Source organism: Glossina fuscipes, unplaced genomic scaffold, assembly GCF_014805625.2.
Source record: "Glossina fuscipes isolate IAEA_lab_2018 unplaced genomic scaffold, Yale_Gfus_2 2, whole genome shotgun sequence".
Lineage (NCBI taxonomy): Eukaryota > Metazoa > Arthropoda > Insecta > Diptera > Glossinidae > Glossina > Glossina fuscipes.
This window is the reverse complement of record NW_023998416.1, coordinates 27076128-27086820: the sequence shown is the minus strand read 5'-3', so window position 1 is coordinate 27086820 and position 10693 is coordinate 27076128. Positions and strand designations below refer to the sequence as shown.

Here is a 10693-nt window from a genome sequence, read left to right as displayed (position 1 = left end):
AAACTGCGGACGCCAGCTTCTGTGATTCTCCATACCATTTATCTGTCAGCATTGACACATCTAAGTTTATAAAACGCATACCAGCCTCCTTAGCTGTAGCTTTGGCAATTAAAGTCTTACCGCATCCAGGAGGACCATGTAAGAGAACGCCTTTAGGTGCTTGCCATAATTTTGAATGACTAAAGAGATCGCGACGACGGACTGGTAATACAACTGATTCCCGCAGTTCTTGAATAACATTCTCCAAGCCAGCAATATCTTCCCAGCTAACTGGAATATCGCTTGGCACTACAATGTGCGACGCTATCATAAGCTCATAATCATTAAATTGTTGTGGATTAATTTTCAAGCAACCATGATCGTTTAACCTACAAAGCAATAAAGTTACTCCCGCGTGCATTTGCATCGATAGATTGCGTAAGCTTACCGCTTCAATTGTTCTTCAGCACGAAGTTTTGCTTTTTTTTTATTTTTACTAGTTGGATCGATGTGCTCCATCATCCATTTTACTGAATAAAATGTGATTACAGAAGCGATAGATACTCGAAGTAGCATTTGAAAAAGTTCACCTCGTGTTATTTGTGATCCGCCGAAATTAAAATTATCCATTTTTGTAGTAAATAGAAAATTTCAAAAAAAAAATATATAAAACCAAATGCAAATCAAAACCCTTAATGAAATTTTTTATTTTTGTGCAAACAGAACGCTTAGGTGCTTAGGGTTTACACCCTTTTTTTTTCTTTACAAGCCTTTTTCAATTTACGACAATTCAATGCTTTATAAAAACCTCTACATAAACATACGTTTTACTGATTAATATATGCACATAAATATATATTTATATTTAAAAGTTGACATGAGGAATTTACTCAACATTACAGCATTGAACAAAAATTACGTAAGGTTGGCAATCAATACGAATGCTATGAATAAATAACAAAACGGAGTGTGTCGGCTTAGGTCATTATCAATTCTTTAGCTCTTGTCTGTTCCTTTTCTTTTATGCTTGGCTTAAAAGTTTCCATTTAATGCATGTGATCCAAACTATGATCGAAAGCACAGATGCTTCAATAGATTTTATTACTGCTTTTAAAATCTATAAATCCGCTAATGCCCAGATTTAGTACATGCCGCCATACGCTATAATTCAGAGAAGGAGACATAAGACTTCCTTCCTTACAGTTCATTATGATGACCAGAGTCGAACTAATGTAAAACATATCAAGAACAGCATATCTGTGATGAATTTTATTGATTTTTTGTACAATCTAGGTCAACCTATCATGCAACAATTAACAGCTACTAAAAATGTGACCATATCTACACAGCATTTATATAAAAAAGATTATATATTATATTTCAAGCACTTGTATGAATATATGGAAAGAATTATCATTTTATTTTTGAAAATAGGGTAAAATCGAATGCCACGCCTATAAAAATTGTATAAAACTATTGAGCAGACGTACAAGGGGAGATGAATGCATATTTTTTATACATTTATATAAAAAAGATTATATATTATATTTCAAGCACTTGTATGAATATATGGAAAGAATTAACATCAAATTTTTCAATTTTTCAAAATATTAAACAATAGATTAATATGAGATTTTCATTTTTCCCAAATAATTCCGTGTTTATATGTTACTAAGATAATATCCTTATATACTACGAGCTTTTGGTTTTTCCATTCCTTTGCCGCTACACGAATATTCTATATAATCTTCGGTTTGGGCCAACAGTAGCGATTTAGCGATTTAGGTGGTGCTTGCAAATGTTCTTCAATGTTCTTCACCGCCATACTTTTCCACAATATGTTCCTTCGTCTGAAAAAAAATAAAATATATTATTGCACGGTTGTAATTGAGATCTCTAAACACTTTACGATTTTTATATCTTTAAACAATTTGATGCAAGGTTATAAATTCAGCGGCTAAAACATTCTACATGTCGGGACGACAGATCAATGTCCCAATTGTATTCCGCGGACCCAACGGGGCTGCTATGGGCGTGGCAGCTCAACATTCTCAATATTTTGCGGTTTTGTATTCCCTTTTTTCTTTCATCAGCAGCTCCTAGAGGAATTGCAGTGTTCTTTAAGTCATCTTCTTATTTGATTTCCACAATTGAAACTATGAACCATTCCCGAGGTTAGGAACAACGCGAACTCGGTTTTTTGGATTTGTTTCAGAACCGGGTGACAAGCGTTTCGCCAGCATCATTGGTATCACGGAAAGTACGTAGAATATTAAAACAAAGAAGGGATAAAAAATCTTCGGTTGTGGCACAGCACAAGCCAATATTAAAAAGGTCATAATAATAACAAATAATAACAAACACTAAATTCACGTCTTTTCGTAATAAAACATCATCAATTTTGTTGGTAAAAAAAGCGATATTTTCGGATGATGAAAACTCTTCCGCTTCTTTTACGGTTCGACCCCAAAGAGCTTTAATTTCAAAACCTTTTTCACGTAAAATTGGCACCAATACTTTGGAAACATTCATTACAGGAAGAAAGATATCTACAATATCTACAATAAATACACGTCGTCTTGGTATTTAAAATTGCTGTTAAAAAGTTGGTAATTCAAGAATAGTTTCCTTGCGATGCGTTCACCATCTTTTTATCACTACAGTTGAAATCACTACTTTTCAACAGTGATCGAAACTGAATGTTTGGTGATTACCGTAAAAGCAATACTTTTTCCTGCCGCTGGGTTTTGTCAATAATGACAGGAAAAGTAGTTCTTAAAATGCCGGAGTCTTGCAGGTAAAGTTTTAGAATTAAGTACGGCTATATATTAAATTTAAATAATGCATCACATTATCTGTATCTATTAAAAACCTATAGAACCTTACTTTTTAACTAAACAAAGGGTAGCCTCATGTGAATTTTTTTTTTCTGTTGTGGTTAATCATTTAGGGGATGGCCCTCATTCGTGTAACGTGGTGACTGTCACAAAGAAGTGAGGAGAGAGAAATAAATAGGAAGATGCTGTTCGTAGCCTAGTGGATGTGTATCCAATCGATAAGTTATCGATATCGGCTGGTCAGTGGTCTGAGTCATTTAGATTATGTATATGCAATTTTGATGACCGTAGAATAATGGTCTTCTTTCATAAAAAGTGGGTAGGAATTTGTCTTCTTTTATGGCTTTAATGCACATGTGTCTAAAAGCGTAATAGCGAATAAAGCATTTAGAACAAAACAACCAGATTTCACTGATGCTTAAAAGTTGCAGAATTAGGCGCAAAATAAAATATAAAAATAAATTGTATTAACAAAACATTGATATGTACGCTTCATCGTTGCCCGAATTTCTGAAAATCTATCTCGTTTTCATAAAACATTCATTAGGTTCTCCTGGTGGGCTATGCAATAACACCATGCTATAAATACTCTACTAAAACTGCATTTTGAACTGCGTGCTCTTTTACATTTAATTGTTAAATCTCAGTTAAAATTTTCGAACGCTGTTCGACGCTGCGAGCAATAACACGTTCTTTACGCATAAGAGTAAGAAAACAAGTTTCAAGATCTCCGGTTATATGGGATAATTTGCCAACGATTATGACCAGAAGGGCCATGGGTCCCTATTCTAGAGGTGTAATGACCAATCAAAATCGTGAATTTCATGCCAAGACAATAGGTATCCGTCGCCGCATCGTCCTCCCCATGGTCATCGTTGTATAAAACGTGTCATCACTGGGATAATTATTTAAAAGTTGTTTGATTAAATCGTTATGTATAATCATGATAAACGCGAACTTGACACGAACTTGAATTTAATGAATTAAATGTTTTCCTTTTTATAAATTTAGATTCAAGTGTTATACGAATACAAGCTAGGGTTAAATTTTAATCAAATTTAAAAATAAGGTGTAATTAAATGTTACAGTTCCCGTAATCTCATTCCTGATAATCTTTTGATAAATAGTGACCATAATTTTCAATAACTTGGCTTAGGGCCTAAAAATGAATATTTTAATTTGGAATAGATTTGATCGACGTTCTCTTCCGTAGTTTCAGGTCAATCAATTTTTTTAAATATAAGTTTATCCACTAACATGTCGCGTGATTTATAAACATTATCTTTGAGTTTATAATTATCTTCGTTTAGCTCTTCATCTCGTTCAGCAAACCTTGTTAATTTATCATTATCAGCAGTGGCAGCAGACAGACTTTCTGCTAAAGATTTTTTTTTTTTGATAAATTTTAGTAGATGCTGGTACAATTATACTATTTGGCAATTCATATTCAATAATGCCATCTGATTCCAAAGATATAACAGTAAATGCTTCGGGCTTCTCGTTTTGCGAACTCAGTCAAGCAAAAGCTTGACGTTATTAGACAACCAGCATTCTTAACAAATTGGCGAATGTGGTTAAGCCCGGCTAGGAGAGGCTGCAGCCCTTATTCCTGCGCACCATGAAGTATTGGAATCCTTTAGCACCACATGCCCCGCGATCCTTAAGGGAGTTAGTTTCCTTAATAAAAGACTCTGCATAAAGATTAATTGCTATTTTTTATGGGGGCAATTTTTTTATACATTGAATGGAAACTCATCGTTATTATAAGAGATTAAAAAAAAAAAATTTTACAAAAGTATATATAAGAACTTTTTTGTTTTTTAATTTTAAATTAAATAAAATAGAATATCTTCATTTTATAATTTTTCGACAGGAAGAGAGTGCAAATGCATGGTATACAAGAAATTAATTCAAGGATCTTTAAAGAACATTACAATTTTATTCAGTATCATTTAAATTGTTGTGATCTCCACATAGATTCATCACTTCATTCATTGCTACAATTATGATTGGTTTATACGTAATTAAGATTCTCCTCTTTTTAGACGAAAATGGTGAAGCCTAGTTTGTGCCTCTATTTATTATTATTAACTGCATTTAGATATAATTTACGCTGTAAATAAAAAATACATATCATTATTAGATGTTATTAAAGAAAAGCTAACACTACGTCCACACCATGTATTTCATGTAATTTGCATTTTACGTAGGTTTTGCTTGCATTTGGACTTACATTAATTCAACACTGTAGTCGTTTCTAAGATCTACCTGCGTACTAAATAGTTTAAGTAATCCCGAAGGGAGGGGGCATGACTAACTTAACATGGAATCTTACACAATACATTTTATATATGCAGGCGTTTTTCGATGCCACTCGGAATGGTGGAGTTTCGTACAATAGCTTTTCAGTATTTTACTTATTATACGCACCGCTTGTGACACAAGCACACACACACACACACAACACACTCACAATAAATTTGTGCTGATGTATGCAACAAGCGCTTGACTTCTCTTTTATTATACTGATGGATTCAGAGTCATTTTACGAATCGGTTTAAGCTTGTCTGTCCGTTTGGTATTCTTGTGTTCAACCGAGACGTGATGATGAAATATGATACACCGACATGTTTTCGCCCAAGGGTGAAAGCTATTGAAAACGGGTCCGATCGGATCAATGGAAAGCTTTTGTATATATAATGGTTTGAAGCAAAGTAGCGTAAGCAGATTTAATAGTGGGCCAGTAAATTCTATTGCTTTTTTTACAAGGTTATCGGAATTTACGTTATTTTTATAATTTTGATCAAATTGCGGTAATCGTTTCCAAAATTTTCCAAAAGTGAAATTCCTCTCACTAAAAAATCGCAGTTCCTAAATAATCGATATCAAAAAAATGCTTGCGAGACAAATATGTTGACTATTAATGCATTCGAATCAGGCTTGAAAATTTAAAAAATTTGCCATGCTATTCTTAAAATTCGGAATGGTAAACGAAGTTGCTATCAAAAAATACATTCCACTCACACTTTTAGACCTTATTTACCTGCTGCTATTCCTGCCATGGCTTCCGAGGCAAAATGTTTTACATCGACGTCTACATCGCTATTAAGTTTTTCCAAAGTGGGTTTAACTTGAGTATCAATAACACTGCTTTCAAGATAAGGTGACATTTTTTGCAAACTTTTCGCTACGTTGAAACGAACATTGGCAACTGGATCGGAAGCCAGCAACAAGACCGTAGGCAAAAGTAGCTTAGTGGTTATATCGGTGCCACACACTTCAGCCAGCATATTTAAGCAGAACAGACAAGTCATTCCTGCGATGAAAGTGTGAAATAATGTTTAGTATGTATATATGTTATTGGGCTGAAAATTATATCCTTTCAGATCAATATTTATATAAATGTAAGCTTACTGTGTAAATAATTCTTGTTGCGAGACATAACCAAAATCATTGGGATAATGGCCTGTTCAGCCCACTGGGAACCAAACTGTTCAACAAGTTTTTTCATATTTAATGTTGCAGCCTCACGTATAGCATAAACATGGTCGTTAAGCCAACCCATGCAAAGGCCGCGCAATTTTTGATCGAAAAATTCTTGCCCAAGTTGTCCAGCCAAAGCAGGCATGTATTCGATTATTGCTAAACGCACTCTCCATTTAGAATCCTCAGCAAGCTCCACAATAGCTGGTAGAAGAGACTGAAATAATTAGATAAGACATAACGCATTCGTGTAAATGCTAAGGCTTTTCTTTTTTTAAATATAAGTAAGTATACTTGTGACAACTGCTGAATACCGATAACGTCATTAACGCAATCTAGGTTCGAAATGATGTTTAAGCGAACTTCGGGACACTCGTCTTTAAGTTGAATCAAAAACAGAGGCAATAAGTGTTCGACTGTGTTGTAAGCGCCCAACATTGGACTCAAGCCCATGATGACGGACGCTAAGGCCGATTTGACGTGAGGATTAGGGTCGGAAACCAAATCACGGACGTACGGCAAAATTGATGTCATTATAATTTGCACTTGATTGCCTTTATCAAGATTAGCGCAGAAATCTTTTACTTTAGTGGCTACAGCTGCTCGTACCTCAGCCTCGGCATCTTTCAGTAAATACTATTAAAACGTCAAAAAAATAATAATTAGTTTAATTTTGAAGAAAAATGTAGAAATTATTTCCTCTATACTTGAAAGGCAGGAACCAAGTCGACTCGGGTTATCTCGGGTCCTACAGCTTTCTGAAGATCCACAAATTTTTCGGCGACCATGTAGCGCACCCGCCAGGATGAATCACTGGCACATTGACGTAAAGTCGGCAAAACCAACTGCAATGAAGATTTTGTTTAATAATTAAGTAAATTTTATTTTAATAAGGAGAAGTTTACTTACGTGTTCTACGTCTTCCTGGGGCAGCAATTGAGCAATACTGACACAAGCTTCAACAGCTAAAAGTCGAACAGAGTCCTAAAACCATCTGTAAATTAATTTTCTAATGATATTCGTATTTTAAAATGTTTACCTGATCATCTTGTGCTAATTGAACAAAATTAGGTATTAAATCAGATTTCAGATATTCGATTTCTACTACTTTGGCGAATTCGCCGAGTTTACTAGCTGCGGCACGACGCACCATTGGAGTCTCATCTTGACATAATTTACGAAAATTTGCACGAAGCTCTGCTTTTACTGGTTGCGAGACTCTTGGATAACACACGGAAAAGAGTCCACATGCCGAAGTTCGTGAAGTGAACCAATCACCCGATACGAGACGTTGCAAAGTTGGCACCACATGAATTTCAAGATCCTGGGCGCTATGCTCAGCTGCGACTGTACGCAATGACTCTACTGCTTTATCACGCACCACTGTCTCCTCAACGGTTGCTAAGCTCTCCAATGGTGGAATCAAATACATGGCATAATCGGGTCCACCTACCAAACCTAAAAGCAACGATCATTTACAATGAACAACGGTAAATTCACAAAATTGCTTAAGATATTTACTTGTAAAATTCCCCAACTGATCGGCTAAGGCAAGCAGCACCTCGTCTTCGTCATAGATCGTTTCAGTCAAAAATGGAATTAATTCCGATCGGGTACGTTCTTCCCCTAAGGCTAAAGCAATAGTCGATAGCTTCTTAATCGAATTCAAGCGTAGCTAGCAAAAAACCAAAAAAAAATAATTTTGCAATTTACGAAAACTATAATAAAGCATTTTAGTTATGCATTTATTTTTACAATTGAAGGGAGTCTGTTAAATAATTTTTTTTCGATATTTGTATAAACGCCCACAGCAACGAAATTATTCGCCTTAATTAAATGAAAAATAATTGAATTCATTCGATTTTTTTTTTTTAATTTTATTGAAAAAAATATGGAGACATCTGACTGAATATTTAATTAAAAACAAATGGTTACCATTGCCTAAAAATGATATTAATTTCTAAACATGATTTTTAAAACTTAGGAATGCGCAACAAATTGTTTAAATAGATGTAACTACCTCAGAGAACGTAAGAAAATCATGACCCGTCCTCTCGAAAAATAAATATATACGTCCCTTAAATAATATAGTGACGTATGTACGGTTTAAGAAGCATTATAACATGACCTTGATTAGCGTCTATCAATTTCCGAAATGGGAAGAAATCCGATATCGTTTTTCACCTTTGCTGCGTTACGATATCTATGTTTGAACTAGAGTTTTTAACCAAATTTTGTTTACTTAGGAGCATTGAGAAAAACTAGATCTATATGCACGGTTAAATTAGAGTGGTTAGCTTTCGAAATTACATAGTTTTTCGACTAAAACACTGACGTCATATTGCATGGGAAAGTGCTAGAAACTACGGACTGAACGGCTTGTCACTTCTGTCGCGATATTAGTACTAGTACTATCAATTGAATACTTTACCAAGAATTTTTTTCCAATTTTTCAGCTCTATATGAGCAAAAAATTATATAGGTATCTCATTATTTTATCTGTTTTCAACAGTCGAATTTTCATTGCAATATTCAGTTTTCTCGAACAACAGCGCATCCTCCCAGTTTTATCGAAGCAATGTTATTCAGTTTCTCAACTCCTATGGATTGATCAATTCATATCAGCTCAGTTATATTCAACAATTTTACCCAGTTCTTTACATACTTGCTTTCACATCCGATTAGCTTATTTTATATAGAAGATTTTGTGGTATTTTTTGTATTTATGGCAATGATTTGTTATGCTTTTGCGTACGTTTTAATGGTTCATTCAGTTTTTTAATTCTATCGCAAATCAGTTTTTTAACTCGGTTTTACAGCTCTATCGGAAGACCCATCTTTATGTCCAAATAATCGAGGATTTTACCTCTATTTTTTACAATTTTTCACTTGTACAATAGTTTATAGGAAACGACTGGTCATTCCAGATTTTTATTCGATTTTTAGATCTGTCGTAATGATTCTATTCAATTTTTCAGTTTGATTATGGGATTTGTATAATTATCAAAACTTTACCCCAACTTCTTAATTCTATTGCAATAACTTACAAAAATTCATATATAGACCGACGTTCCCAATTTCTCATTTTTATGTCAATTTCATGCAGTTTTTTCAAATAATGCATCAGATGAAAGATACTAGATCATTTTCCTCCGCACTGATATGTGTAGTTACACCCAATTGCATGAGTGCTTGGTTTGCCTAAAAAGGCTACTTATATATGATTTAAAGAACCATCAATTGTACCGCAAAATCAATATTTGCCAAAGGCTGTAAATGAATTCCGAGGATCTACAAAGTGCGCATTTATCGAATTTCCGCTTTCCATTTTTGGGAAAATGACTTATCCAACTCTGAAAAGGCGTAGCCACAATGGCATATCAGAGTCAAAAACTTGCATTAAACACGAGTTTTACAAACGAAAGAAAGATATGACAAAATTTCGCGGTTGTGAGACAAAAAATAAGACTATTTGGAGAATAATATGTTCATTGTAGTGAATTAATGTTGTTTCCAAGTTGTGACTAACTTAATGCAACCGTTATGATCCACACTAGCAACAATCTGGTCGTCCTCACAAGCATACGATAAAACGTATTTTGAAACCAAAACAGCCAAAGGCTCCTATATGGAATAGCAATTTCCAAATGATTTCCCACTTAAAATTGTCTCAAATTTCGCAAAAAAAATTTTCTTCCATTTAATTCTATTTTCTACCGTTATTGGACAGGACATATACACCGCCTGTAGCTCAAAGTCTTCCGCACTACTATTATTACAAAAACAACTGCTTGTACGCCATTTTACTTACACCTAACGGTGCTATACGGAAAACATCAAAATATGTGCAATAAAAAGCGAACTTGCAAAATTTAAAAATCCTTAAGACACCTTGTTTGGATATAGTGAATTTTAAAAGTAGAGACGTTATACTTCACAAATAATAGAGCTGTATGCCATTAGGCACAATTTTGTTGGGTCATTCACATGGTCTCCCCGATATAAAAAGTTTCTTTAGAGTATAATGAATTATGAAGAAAGGATACTTCTCCTCTTGTGCACTTGTACATTTAACGTTGCAGACATTCATTTCCGTGAATTACTAACCTGTACATCTTCATTTTTCAGTTCATCAATAAGAACAGCTATCGGGTAGAGTGAGTCGTCGACGGATTTATCATTCGACGCCATGTTTAGAATTTCGCTAACAAATTAACGTTGATGAAAATGGACTTAATAACTTAATTATTATACTTTCCAAAATATTCGACTTGATTTGCAAAAGTTACTCAAAAAAAATTTCAATTGTACAAATTATAGAACTCTTTTACAACACGAAATTCTGAACAATTATAATTTTGCACTGCGTTCGTTTTTCTAACACAGTTGACACC

General features: G+C 34.2%; 2 protein-coding genes across 3 annotated transcripts in view; both read right to left on the bottom strand.

Moving 5' to 3' along the window:
• LOC119633630 (ATPase family AAA domain-containing protein 1-B) overlaps positions 1-609 on the bottom strand; it is a 1169-nt gene extending 560 nt beyond the window's left edge. The window contains exons 1-2 of the mRNA XM_038027260.1: positions 428-609; positions 1-368 (exon numbers count right to left, since the gene is read on the bottom strand). The exon at positions 1-368 is cut by the window's left edge and continues 560 nt beyond it. Of these exons, the coding sequence (XP_037883188.1) occupies positions 1-368; positions 428-609 (550 nt within the window). The remainder of the gene's footprint in view (positions 369-427) is intronic.
• A 3521-nt stretch (positions 610-4130) lies between these two features.
• On the bottom strand, positions 4131-10684 carry LOC119633738 (serine/threonine-protein phosphatase PP2A 65 kDa regulatory subunit). 2 transcript variants are annotated; one of them, XM_038027445.1, is made up of 9 exons: positions 10407-10684; positions 7821-7974; positions 7339-7757; positions 7209-7283; positions 7007-7144; positions 6594-6935; positions 6231-6516; positions 5860-6132; positions 4131-4929 (listed from the first exon to the last, which is right to left on the bottom strand). In XM_038027445.1, the coding sequence occupies exons 1-9, from the start codon at positions 10488-10490 to the stop codon at positions 4925-4927; spliced, it is 1776 nt and encodes a 591-aa protein (XP_037883373.1). In that variant the 5' UTR covers positions 10491-10684; the 3' UTR covers positions 4131-4924. The 2 variants fall into 2 exon arrangements, with proteins under 2 accessions (XP_037883373.1, XP_037883372.1); XM_038027444.1 differs by lacking the exon at positions 4131-4929 and having other exon boundaries at positions 5442-6132.
• Between the last annotated feature and the right edge of the window lie 9 nt (positions 10685-10693).